The sequence below is a fragment of the Sorex araneus genome, chromosome 6 (genome assembly GCF_027595985.1).
Source record: "Sorex araneus isolate mSorAra2 chromosome 6, mSorAra2.pri, whole genome shotgun sequence".
In the NCBI taxonomy this organism is placed as follows: Eukaryota; Metazoa; Chordata; class Mammalia; order Eulipotyphla; family Soricidae; genus Sorex; species Sorex araneus.
This window is the reverse complement of record NC_073307.1, coordinates 86,180,499-86,194,127: the sequence shown is the minus strand read 5'-3', so window position 1 is coordinate 86,194,127 and position 13,629 is coordinate 86,180,499. Positions and strand designations below refer to the sequence as shown.

The following is a 13,629-nucleotide window of genomic DNA, read 5'->3' as shown; positions in this document are numbered from 1 at the left end:
CCTTACATGTGGCCGACCCAAGTTTGATCCCCGACATCCCATATGGTCCCCTGAGCACCACCAGGAGTAATTCCTGAATGCAGAGCCAAGAGTAACCCCAGAGCATCACTGGATGTGGCCCCAAAAGATTAAATAATAATAATTTTTTAAAAAGTGGTACCTTAATGATGACTTCAGGGGGGCAAAGTGATAGTACAGTGAGTAGGGCACTTGTCTTACAGGAGGCCAACCCAGGTTTGATCCCCAGCACCCCCATATGGTCCTGTGGGCAGTGCAGGGAGTGATGTCTGAGCGCAGAGCCGGGGATAACCCCTGAGCATCACTGGGTGTGGCCCCAAACAAAAGAGATGATGATGCCAAAGCCAGAATAGGAACTTTGTTAGTGGGGGGACTAGTGAGGGAAGAGCAAGTCCTAGGAAAGCAAAGTCTTCATAGGAAGAATTGAGGACTGTGTATTTGTTTAAAAAACATTGCATGCTTTATACCTTATATGATCAGAAACTGCAGAGAATAATAGCTGATAAGATTCTTCATGGCTATCATGACTCTGTAGAAAATGAAATGATTGTGAGGAGCAATGTTCAGGTCTGATAAACACTATCCCAGCATTTAGTCTAAGACAAAATATTTGTTGAGACCCTTCTAGGAACTTGGTACTATTCATTGTGCTAGAAATAAAACATCCAGCAAGATGGACAGAAGCCCTGTCGTTTCTCTGTAGTCATGGAGGGCTAAACCCCTATCTCTGTAAACAAAATTGAGTTTGCCTTTTAAGTAATAAATCAGAACAGTGGGAGGAAATGAGCCAGGGTGGAGGGTGCTCAGTACCAGGCAGGACCGTCCACAAAGACCACTGTGGGAAGGTCTCCGAGCCTGGGTCTGCGGGACGATTGGTCGGAGACGCCGACCTGGCCTGAATCTTAGGACACAGCTGCTCACACAGCCGTGAACAGGGACCGGGCTCTGCGTGTTCGGAGAAATGAACGGTACCCATGTGGCCGGAGCGTGAAGAGAACAGGGAAGCAAAATGACAGGGGACAGCAAGATGATGTGTCGCAGCCACGACATCCCCACAATCAGCTGATCGCAGGGCTCTTGGAACGCTTAGTAACGGAGTTGCATCTCTCCCTCCTAAATAGCGTTGAGTCTGATGATGAAATTCGGGAGCGAAACAATACAATTCATTTTTTATTTTGACCACACCCGGTAGTGCTCGGGGCTTCTTCCTGGCTCTGCACTCAGGGATCACTTCTGGTGGGGCTCTGGGGACCATACAGGGCGACAGGATTGAATCCCGTTCCTGTCCAACACCCACCGTAAACACCCTGCATATTCTGTTGCTCCAGCCCTGTGATTCTCACTTTATTTAATCACCAGGGTTTGCAGAGTTGTCCGTGATGATTTCTTCTAGGCATTCAGTATCGCAGCACCAATCCCGCCACCTCCGTCACTTTCCCTCCGTCATCGTCTCTGTTTTCCCAACCATCCCGCCTAGCAGACTCACAGTAATTCGTTTCATATTGTCACCACTAACTGGCTAGTGGGATGATGATTCGTTTCTAAGAGCCACTCTTGGTGCGTCGCAGAAACGGTTTATGGGTGGGAAAGAACGGAATCAGAGATCAGTGAAGAGACCAGTACCAAACTCTAGGTGTGACGGATGATGGTTGCTGTCAAACTGGGGTGATCACACCCCAAGTGGAGCACTCAGATCGAGGCTGGTTGAGAATTCACACTGAAAAATAGTTGGTGACGAGCTTCCGTGGGGACAGAGGCCCGGAGGGAGCAAAAGGAAGGGTGACTTGATGTTCCCGTCCGGATCCACCAAGTAGGCCAAGATGGATCCTTGAGTGGAGATGGGAAAGGGCAGACGTGGGGTCCGGCAGAGTCTGAGCAAGTGACACAGTGAGCTTGAGTTCAGAAGGGCATCATGAGCTTTAGAATCCAGATAGTGACGACGGGCACTCGCTCGCGGGGCTTATTCCGTGGTGGTCTTCTCCAGACCGGCCTGCTCACCCCCAGCAGCACTGGCCGCCGTCCTAAAGCGATAGCCCTCTTCCCGAGGATGAGGCGTGGTCATCCTAGTCCCCTCCTGCAGCCATGCCAGGGGTCCCTCTGTCGCTCTTACTTGCTTCCAGGCCGACTCGCCCGTGCAGTTATTTACGGAGCCCACGGAGGAAGGCGATGACTGTGTTTGGTATTTATTATTCCCAGGAGAGTTTTACATCACGCGGCATTCGAATCTCTCAGAGATCCACGTCGCGTTTCATCTCTGTGTGGACGACAACGTGAAGTCGGGAAACATCACTGCTCGCGACCCGGCCATCATGGGCCTCCGAAATATACTCAAGACCTGCTGCAGCCACGACATCACCACAATCAGCATCCCACTGCTGCTGGTGCACGACATGTCAGAGGTGAGCAGCCGGACAGTGCCGTCAGGCCGGCTCGAGGGCCAGGACAGACGTCCAGGCCCTTACTCGGGTCAACTGCATCCCGCAGACACGGCCCCTGAGCACGGGCCCAGGTCCCAGGAATGAAGAGGAAGGGAGGAAGGAGGGAGCAAGGGAGGGAAGAAGGGAGGGGGAGAGGAAAGGAGAGAGGATGGGAGGGAGGGAGGGAGGGAAGAAGTAAGCTAGAAGGAGAGAGGAAGGAAGGGAGGGAGGGAAGGAAGGAGGGAGGGAGGGAGGAGGGAGGGAGGAGGGAGGGAGGAGGGAGGGAGGAAATAAGCTAGAAGGAGAGAGGAAGGGAGAGAGGGAGGGAGGGAGGAGGGAGGGGCGGAGGGAGGGAGGGAAGGAGTGCCGTGCCTCTATAAATATATTAATCCTATTTTCAGAGCACGCTGCCTTTACTAATGCCCTTTGCATCTCCTGTCCCGTTCATAGAGTTGATCAGCACAGTTAAAAACAATGACTAGTCCTTAAGCGAGACCATGCTAGGATTATGTGAATTTTTCCTACAGCAGGTAAAATTCAAAAACCAAAATTACCCTTAGCTCCAATTAAGACACAGGCTCTTACTTTGAAAAACTCTTTTCAGCCCTCCCTCCCTTCCCCCTCCCCCCCAAGGAGCAGGGAAGTTGCCTGCACATCTGCTAGGGTGCCTGTGGGATTCACTGTGGACGCGTGTGATCTTTGTGTCGGTTGTTTCGTTTGTGTTCTCTGAGTACACGTTCATGGGCGGTGGGAGGAGGTGGTAGGTGAAAGGTGAAAGGAAGAAACCAGCGTCCGTGGAACATTTTTCTCACTGACGCCAGGGATACAGCTATTGACCGCTAGAGTCAAAATGCAGCATGATCGTCTCCCGATTTCTCTTCTTCCCTCGCTACAAAAAAGGAAAAAAAGAAAGTACGAAAAGTGGTCAGAGGGTATAATGCAAAGATGATTTTTTTTTTGTTTTGGTTTTTCTTTTTGGGTCACACTTGGGGTCGCACAGGGGTTCCTCCTGGCTCTGCACTCAGGAATTCCTCCTGGTGGTGCTCAGGGGACCCTATAGGATGCTGGAAATTGAACCGGGGTCGGCTGCGTGCCAGGCAAACGCCCTCCCCGCTGTGCTATCACTCCAGCCCCAACGCCAGGATGATAAAGGCCAAAGTAGTTTGGAGGAACAAAGAGCCCTTGAAATGAATGGCGCCAGCTTGTGCCCGCCGGAAGGGGCAGTGGTCGGCCCACTGGTGATAAAGGATCACATCACCATGTTGACTCTGGCTTGCCGTAAGGCCGCATTTTCCGGCGGCAACATGGCTGATCAGCAAGGGCAGATTGGGACGGTCAGGAAGAAGGTTTGGTCTTGATTCCAAATTTGCCAAAGTAAAAGATGTGTGTAAATGACTGTAAAATACTATTGTTTGGGGCAGCAGAGATAGTACAGGGCCAAGGCATTTTCTTAGCCTGTGGCCACCCCTTACTGGGTCTTCAGCACCGCTTATGGCCCCCTGAGCACTGCCATGAGCGATCCCTGAACACAGGAGTCAGCCCTGAGCACTGCCAGGTAAGCCCAAAGCCCCCCCACCCCTTAGCCCCTAAAAATGTATGTTTACTTTTTTTTTTTTTTTTTTTTTTTTTTTTTTTTCTTTTTGGGTCACACCCGGCGATGCACAGGGGTTACTCCTGGCTCTGCACTCAGGAATTAAGGAATTACCCCTGGCCGTGCTCAGGGGACCATATGGGATGCTGGGATTTGAACCCGGGTCGGCCGCGTGCAAGGCAAACGCCCTACCCGCTGTGCTATCTCTCCAGCCCCTGTATGTTTACTTTTTAGATTAAGTCCCCACTTCATCTCATTGCATTGTGAAATCTTGTCTTCAATGCAATACCTTATATAAGCAGTGCAAAAGTCAACTCCATCTAAAATAAAATAGTTTTCTTAAAGGACTCCCCTCGTCAAATTCATCTGTACGTTCACATTTTTTTTAGGAGGAGAATTGTGGTTCATCACCCACAGGCTGCATTGGGCACGCTTGTTTCTCATTCTGTGAACCCCTGCCACCTCCTCTCTACCGGGAGAGATTTGACAAATGCTCTTTCTTCCTTTGCCCCTGCGGCTTGATAGCGTTTTCATCCCATCCGGAAGTTTTAGCCTCCGTTGAGTGGTCATCACTCACTAGTCCCATCTATAAAAGGGTCCCCGGGAGTAACAAAGAAAGACCAGGATGAATGCCAGCCGCCCGCAGAGAAACATCCGAACCTTCCTGCAGCCGGACTCCTGGTTAACCAGCTTATAAAAATGGGCGCACGTAGGTGGGGAACAACCTCAAAAACAGTGTTTCCAAAAGTCACCAAGTTCAGGTTCACTCCCAGACATCTGCTCCGACCAGCCTTCCCTCTCCCACGGATACTGCAGCGGTCACACGTTTTAAATCTGGATGGCCAGCTGCAGGACATTAAGTCTGTTTCCAAGTGTCCATTTTAACTCCCCAAAGTATATGGGGCCCGTGGCCCTTCCCGTTCCGCCTCACGTCACCAGCCATTTGGGTCAAGAGGGTTATTCCATGAACTCAGACCACATGACACAGGAAGCGGAGACCACGCTTGTTTTCTCCCTTTCTCACTGGGATTCCAGAGTCAGTTTTCAGTGGCTTCGCCCGCTCACAGGCAGAACCGACGTCTCAGCCCGGTGTGCGAGGTCCCCTCGGGAAGACAGACAAAAAAGAGCCAGAGAAAGTGCCATTTAAAAATAAAAAGAGGGGCCAGAGAGACAGGACAGCGGGGAGGGCGTTTGCCTTGCACACAGCCGACCCAGGTTCGATCCCCAACATCCCATATGGTCCCCTGAGCACCACCTGAGTGCAGAGCCAGGAGGAACCCCTGAACACTGCCAGGTGTGGCCCCCAAGCCAAAAAAATAAAGGGGAAGTGCAAAGGGAGCGTTGTCTGCCCCAAGAAGAAAGCAGGGCTGGTGTTAGTGGCGGTTGTGTCCAGATCTTTATGCCCTGAACCCTGGGTCCCATCACAGTCCCTGGGACCGAAAGGAGTGGAGAAAGCCGCTATGTTGGCAGGGGCAGTGAACGAGTGCCTGGCCTTTCATAACCACGAGGAACTGTCTGGGTAATTGGGGGCTTAGGGATTCGCATGTGATTGTGACTGGTGACGATTTTTTTTTTTGATTGGCACATATTTCAGAATTATGTAGCACAGATTTTCACAAGACTGAACCCCCTTTAACCAATGCCCCAGTTAAGAGCCACAAACCATCCTTCTGCTCCATTTCAGCCACTTAAACCACACACCCTCTGCCAGGGTGACCAGGGTTTCCACTCTGGAAGGAAAAGGTTCCTTAGGATTATTTCTGTGGTTTGGGTCGCATGGAATCTAACAGGGACCAACTCAGCATGTCTGAGGAATTTATCCATGTCGCTGGTTGTGGCTGTAGATTGTTCACTCTCGTGGTTTTCCTTCCATTGTGTGACTCAGCCACCATTTATTTGCCACTTTACTCTTGACAGCATTTAGGTTGTTGTTCAGCCTTGATTCACTGTATCACTATATCAGTGTCATCCCGTTGTTCATCGATTTGCTCGAGTAGGTGCCAATAACATCTCCATTTGTCCCTGTCGCATTCAGGAGAATGCGGCCCATTATTGTTACTGTTTTTGGCATAACGAATACGACACGGGTAGCGTGCAGGGCTCTGCCGTGCGAGATTCTGCATCGCTTTCTTCCAGGAGCTTTGTTTTATAGTCTCTGGATCTTGGCCATTGCTGAGATTACATAGTGCCGGGGGCAGTTTGTGGGTGTTACCGCCAAGCCACTGGAAAACTGGGGATCTGGGTGGAGGAGGCCCAGTCTCGATCTGAGCAGGCTTGGAGATCTCAGCCACAAATCCCACATATCTGGGTTCCCTTGTCGTTTCCTTCATGCGTGAGACTCGTCTGAGCGTGTGGAGAGTGGCCTTGGGCATGGCTGTGGCTGGGTTTTGGAGGTTTTTGGCTTCCAGGGCTCTGCTTGGGACGGGGAGGGAAACTCAACCCGCGCCCCCCCCCCCGAGGGGGCCAGGTGAAGACAGCCAGGCGCAGGGGCAGGAGATTTTACTCAGCCTTGATTATGAGAACAAATGGTGCCGTGAACATTCCACTGTTCTATACTTTGGCATTTCTCTTGGGTTTATGTATAGAAATAGAATTGTTAGGTCTCAGGGTTTGGATTTTTAGCCTTGGAATATACAACCAAACCATTTTCCAGTGCTTGTATCTAACCTGTTACTGTTGGAAATGAAGAATAAGGAAACCAAACTCACCTTCTGGTGTTGTCCGTGGAACTGCACAGTACAAGTGTTTCAGGTCCCTCAGAGGCACCTGCGTGAGAAGTAAAGAGTTGCCTTGCACTCTGCCCCCTGCAGCCCCGCCCAGTGTGTGAAGTGTGTGTGTGAAGTCTGAACTGCAAGTGTGTGTGTGAAGTCTGAACTGTAAGTGTGTGTGTGAAGTGTGAACTGTAAGGACTTTAAGGACTTCCCCTGAAGACTAAAGTGTACAAGCAACTAAAGCTTAAACACCTCTGCATTTCCCCCTTACCCTGCTCAAAAGAATCAACTTGGTCAAAAGAGGACCATGAACTTTATTTATTTATTGAATCACAGTGAGATACAGTTATAAAGCTTTCCTGTTTGAGTTTCAGTCATACAATGATTGAACACCCATCCCTCCACCAGTGCACATTTTTCACCACCAATGTCCCCACTATACCCCCCGCCCCTGCCCCCCACCCCATCCCACCATTCCCCCTGCCTCTGTGGCAGACAACTTCCCTCTTTCTCTCTACTTTTGGGCATCATGGTTTGCAGTAGAGATACTGAGTCTATCATGTTTGGTCCTTTATCTACTTTCAGCACACATCTCCCATCCCGAGCAATCCCTTCAACCATCACTGACTTAGTGATCCCTTCTCCATCCCAGCTGCCTTCTCCCCCAGCTCGTGAGGCGGCTTCCATCTATGGAGTAGTCTTCCTGGCCCTTGTGTCCACTATCCCTGGGTGTTAGTCTCATATTATGTTATTTCATATTCCACAAGAGGACCGTGAACTTTAGATAGAAGCTATTGTCTGCAGATATAATCAGAATTAAAATTTTACTATCAGCTCCACAGGTTTCAAGTGGATTTTGTGTGCAGTGCCCACTTACCACTAATCACATGGCCCAGTTTGTCTCAGTTCCCATCTGAAATGTTTCATATCAGCGCCAGAGAGATAGTGCAGCAGGGAGGGTGTTTGCCTCGCGCTGGGCCGACCCGGGTTCAATCCTTGGCATTCCATTTGGTGTCCTGAGCACTGCCAGGTGTAATTCCTGAGTGCAGAGCCAGCAGTAACCCCTGAGCATCACCAGTTTGTTTAATTCCTCTGCCCCTCTTAGAGAACCCAGCAAGCTACCGAGAGTATCCCATCCACACGGCAGAGCCAGGAAAGCTCCCCGTGGTGTATTCAATATGCCAAAAACAGTAACAACAAGTCTCACAATGGAAACGTTACTGGTGCCCCCTTGAGCAAATCGATGAGCAACGGGATGACAGTGACAGACAGTGATACTTTCGGCGAAGCCATTAGAACCATCCTTATTTTCACTTTTGTCTCAGTCTTTCATCAGTTCCATTGAAATCTGATTATCATGGATCAGGGTAACATGCATGCCATATATTGCTTAAAATTATGAAAGGAGTGTAGAAAAAAATGTATATGGTTTGTTAGGTTGTTGGGTGAGATGTTTTGTTACTCTGTAAATGACATGTTATACAGTCACGGCACTTAACACCTTGCTTTGTGTAATGTCACCCGATATTACACAGTTTAATGGAATTATTTATCCAGCATATTGGAAGGCGTAGTGGGGCTCCTCTATCACTTTTATTTGTCTTAAGAATTATGTGAGATTTTTTTTCACATTAGGCTTATTAAACTCATTCCTGTGTGTTCCATGCGTGTAGGCTGATCACTAGGAGAAGCTGGGTGCCTTAAAACCATACGTGATCTGCCTCCAGGCACCAGAGAGTACCAGAATTGTATCAACTGATGGAAGTTTGATTTTCGTGTTTGTCTAGAAAGTTCTGGGCGGCTGGGGACTCCACACGTGGCAGAGCGCCTGCCTCGCACGTGCGGGCCCTGAGTTCAGCCCTCGACAGCACGAGGCATGCAGGCTCCCCTGGAGAGTGCCCGCAGCACGGCGGGCGCCCGGTGGGTGGGACCGGGAGACCCATGGCACAGTCTTTGTTGGCTTTATTTTTAGGAAATGACAATACCGTGGTGCTTGCGGCGAGCCGAGCTGGTGTTTAAGTGTGTCAAAGGTGAGTCCGACTTGGTATTTCTCCGCCCCGGCCTGCGACCTCCGCCCCGATACTGTAGGCGGGTCCGCCGGGAGGGAGCTTGGGGCAGTCACCCTCAGTGGCTGCCTCACTAGGTGGCCCGGCAAACTCAGCTGGGACGCTTTTCGGTGGGTCTTTTCCCAGCCATAAAAATGACCCCTGCCCTGCTGCCCTGCAGGACATGTGGATGGTCTGATCGCTGTTTGTTGTGTCTTTTTTGTACTTATTTATTTGTTTTGCTTTTCGGTCATCCCAGGCGATGCACAGGGGTCACTCCTGGCTCTGCACTCAGGAATTACCCCTGGCGGGAATCGAACCCATGTTGACCACATGCAAGGCAGTCACCCTACCTATTGTGCTATCACTCCATCCCCTGTTGTGTCCTTTTATTTCCTGAAAAGACAAAACAGGAAAAAAAAATAGAGCCACAGATTTCATTCACCTTTAAGGGATGACCCAAAAAGCAAAAAAAAAAAAAAAAAAAATTAATTCTTCTTTGGGGCTGGAGCAATAGCCCAGTGGGTAGGGTGTTTGCCTTGCACACAGCCAACCCGGATTCGATTCCCAGCATCCCATATGGTCCCCTGAGCACTGCTGCAGAGCCAGGAGGAACCCCTGTGCATCGCCAGGTGTGACCCAAAAAGCAAAAAAAACACAAAAAAATTAATTCACCTTTAATATGCCGTCTGTGCTCCCTCGTGTGGAGGCTGCCGCAGAGGGAGCGGGGAACCCCAGGTCAGCATGTCTTGCCAGCCAGGGGGAGGAAGGGTGGCGGAAGTCACTCCACCATTCGGGCTTCCCCCTTCCCACAGACAAAGTGGCTCCCTAAAAATAATTTTTCAAAAATTAAAAAGAGGAGAAACCAGTGCTCGAAGGCCCACAGTGAAAGTGCCAGTGAAAGTCACTCAGTGCGACTCCCTGGCGGGGCTGGGGCGGCTCCCTGCTCAGGGAAGCCTTCTCTTCTTGGTTGCAGGCTTCATGATGGAGATGGCTTCCTGGGACGGCGGCGTTTCCAGGACAGTGCAGTTCCTGGTCCCACAGGTGCGTTGTCTGGACAGATGTCCCCCGCCCCACTCCGTTTGTTAGCATAGGCCCCACGGGTAGAGCCGGGCACTCTGCCCGGGATGCAGCAGAGCTTAACACATGACTAACCTCTTCCCACTTATGTATGTGGAGGTTGGGGTTTTTGTCTTGTTTTGTTTTGGTGGGGATATTGGGGGAAGGGCGCAGAGGGCACTTCTGACTGTGCCCAGGCCTTACTTCTGGCTCTGCACTCAGGGATCCTTCCTTGCAGAGCTCAGGAGACCAGAGCGGGTGCTGGGTCAGCCGCGTGCACAGCAAACACCTTCCCCTTGTACCCCCTTCTCCAGCCCCCGCCTGCTGTTTATTGGTTTGGGGGCCACACCCGGCAGTGCTCAGGGCTTACTCCTGGCTCTGTGCTCAGAGATCAGTCCTGGTGGGCTCGGGGACCATGTGGGATGCCAGGGATTGAACCCGGACTGGCCACGTGCAAGGCAAGCGCCCTACCTGCTGTACTATCTCTCTAGCCCCTCGCTTGTTATTTGTTAAGAGAAAAAGAATTTTAATGCCTTAGAGGCATACAACTTAATGTCAAAGGTGTCAGCACCTTTGACTCAAGCCATCTTTTGTTGAACCCCCCCCCCCAAAAAAAAACTTGAGTCCTCCTTCCTTTTTATTTTCCCCGATACTTGTTATATAGTCTTGGGGGGGGGTGGCGGCAGTGCAGGGATGGAACCCAGGCCCTTGGGTTACAGACTGTGAGACATTCCTAAAGAAGGGCACTAGCAGCAAACACTCAGCAAAGAGTACTGGTATTTTTGTTGACATTACGACATTATTCTAATGTCAGCAGGCTTTTTTTTTTTTTTTGGGCAATCAGACTTATTGGACAGAAACAATCAGGTTCTCAGAGGATGGATAAACAGCCACGGCCCATAGTCAGAAAAGATGGTTTTCACTTTCTGCACTTTCCTACTTTTTCACTTCTTTAACATTCAGAAAGATCAGTGGGGATGGTGCAGACTGGTTGGACCTTGTCTTCTTAACCCCTTGCAGAGTATTTCGGAAGAAATGTTCTACCAGCTCAGCAACATGCTCCCCCAGATCTTCCGCGTCTCCTCGACCCTCACCCTGACTTCCAAGCACTGACCCTTCCCAGAAGATCACTCGACGCTCCAGGCACGCGCCCCATGGCTGGATTCTGCCGGGCAGGAGATGCCCAGGAGGGGAACTCGCAACCCAGGTCACCGATCCAACCAGGACGTGTGTCCGTGAGATGGTCCATAAATCCCCGTGCTGGGCAGCCCAGGGATGAAGCCCCAATCATGCTTTTTTTTTTTTCTAAAGTTTCTACACAGAAAGTTTCTCTTTTCCACTGCTGCCACGTGCTTTTCGTGAATACGAATGAAGACTTCTTCTGGATCATACATGCACATGATGTAGGTGTTTACCCACTAATATTTTCATGGAGACATTTTCCTTTCCAGAACATTTGCATCGTAACAGGTGCAGGGGCTTTGTTAAGTAAAATCCATCTGTTTGTCAAGTGAATTTTACTTTTTTTTTTTTTTGCAGGGGGATGGGGTGGGGGGGTGTTGTTTTGTTTTGCTTTGTTTTATGGTTTTTGTTTGGGGTCCACCCCTGACAATGCTCAGGGTTTACTCCTGGCTCTGCACTCAGGAATAACTCCTGGCAATCTCGGGGGACCATATGGGATGCCGGGGATCGGACCTGGATCGGCCACGTGCAAGGCAAACACCCTCCTGCTGTCCTATCCAAAGGCTCAAAAGCACCCAGATATACTCAAGTACGGATTCCTTGTGAAAATCTTTTTTTATGGAAATAAAAGCATTTGATCCCAAGCAGGCTTATTCATTCAAATTCTCTTGTTGTGAAAACTGGTTTGGGATGTGCCCTTCCTCCTGCTCTAAGAGTTAGAATCAGAAACAGACTGAGTTATGGACACTGTCTCATCTTCCCTCCCTGACCTTGTTCTTGCCCAGTAACGGTATTTGTGTTTCTTGCCTAGGGAAGTTGTAAGTTGTGTGCCACTTGCAGCCAGATGAACGATATAAGCCAGCCCTGGCAGTGTTACCGTGTCCGTCAATGTTGGGAAAATCAGATCAAGTCAAGATGAGGATCATTTTCATTTCTCCGTTGTGCTTCCTGCATTCTTAGCTTTCCTTTATTTGGGGGGCGGGGGCAAGGGCTTGGGAGGTGCATACCTGGGGTGCTCAGAGCTTACGTCCAGCCCTGTGCTCAGGGATCCCTCGCTGGGAATCGAACTGGAATCAGTTGCATGTAAGACAAGTTGCCTTGACCTCTGAACTATCTCTCTGATCTCTGTACTTTCTGAATATTCTCTTCTACTTGCATTTTTTTTTTTTTTTTGCAGCTGGTAAAGTACACACAATTTATTCAAGTCCAGAAGACTAAAGATAAAGAATGATAGATCTTGATAGTCATCAGGGGGAATAAAATCACAGCAGCAATTAAAATCAGATTGCACTGATGCCCACAAAATAATACCAGAAAGCATTCAATGTATCGAAAGAAAATAACTCCATCCAAAATTCTTCAGACTCTAAGTTATCACTGAGGAGAGAGAACAAAGCTTATTTGAAAAAAATAAACACAAATGGATACACATCACTAAGAAGAACACTGACATAGATGGAAATTAATGGGAAAAAAAATCCCTACTCCATGTGGGAGAAGTTAAATACATTACAAATGCATATACTAACTTGTATGTATTTGTAATGCCAACAATTGCTCTCAGGGTCACACACATGCAGCTACTTGCATTTTTTTAACTTAAAACTTTTGTTTCTGCCATTTCCCTCCAGAATTCCTTTCTTAGATCTGCATATCAATTAACACCCCGGCATGACTGACTTGCTATGAGCAGTGGCCACATTTTAAAAACACCAAAGCAATACTTTTTCATTAAATCAGAGTTTATGTCCAACATAAGGAAAGGCGGGACCAGAAGTCACCGCCAGGAGTAATTCCTGAGTGCATAAGCCAGGAGTAACCCCTGTGCATCGCCGAGTGTGACCCAAAAAGAAAAAAAAAAAAACTATTAACATGCCTCTGTGGAATAATCCAGAAACTTTGGGTACACCAAATGCTCTTCCATAACATAAAAGATGTTGATTTTTTCACTCAGAGGAACAGTTGTCTGGGAAATAACTCAGAGGTGAGCTCCAGACCGCTCACCACACACTAAATGCCTTGCAGACCCTTTGCGAGGGAAACGGAGGGTCTCACTAGGATGGAAGGTTCTCTGCCCCTAGAGTAAGGAATGCCCTCCAGCACACTGTGATCCTTGAGAGCCGCCCACAGGAGGTGGACACAGAAGTGGACAAGAACAGGCAGCGTTAGGAATTGTTTTAGCTGATGATTGGACGGGAGAGTTGGATCACAGGTGATGTGGTCACAAATTGGTAAAAAAAAAGCCTTCCAGACAAGGAATTGAGCATCAAGAGATTCCTGTAAACCTAAGTGTCCAGCCAAGCACTTGAGCACGTGTCCTGGTACCAGAGTCAGGGTTCCTTCTTGGGCGACTGAGGACCACCGTGGCTACCCAGCCTTTACTTCGTCCTTACCAGGCTGTCATTACATCACTTAAGTCACTTTCACCTTTGAAGACATCAGTCAGCCTATGAAATCAAGATTTGTGATGCACCCATTTTTCACAGGGTACAGTAGAGAGGACTGGAGTGATAGCAGAGCAGGTAGGGCATTTGCCTTGCATGTGGCTGACCCAGGTTCGATTCCTCCATCCCTCTCAGCCCAGCAAGCTACCAAGAGTATCCCGC

General features: G+C 49.4%; 1 protein-coding gene across 4 annotated transcripts in view; it reads left to right on the top strand.

Annotated features, from left to right (window-relative positions):
• Positions 1-11,667, top strand: part of C6H12orf4 (chromosome 6 C12orf4 homolog) — a 38,693-nt gene extending 27,026 nt beyond the window's left edge. For 3 of the 4 annotated variants that reach the window (XM_055143518.1, XM_055143519.1, XM_055143520.1), the window contains 4 exons: positions 2,215-2,417; positions 8,710-8,767; positions 9,759-9,826; positions 10,862-11,667. In XM_055143518.1, coding sequence (XP_054999493.1) covers positions 2,215-2,417; positions 8,710-8,767; positions 9,759-9,826; positions 10,862-10,954 — 422 coding nt within the window. In that variant the 3' untranslated portion in view covers positions 10,955-11,667. The remainder of the gene's footprint in view (positions 1-2,214; positions 2,418-8,709; positions 8,768-9,758; positions 9,827-10,861) is intronic. The other variant, XR_008630785.1, reaches the window with a different exon arrangement.
• Positions 11,668-13,629: the final 1,962 nt, after the last annotated feature.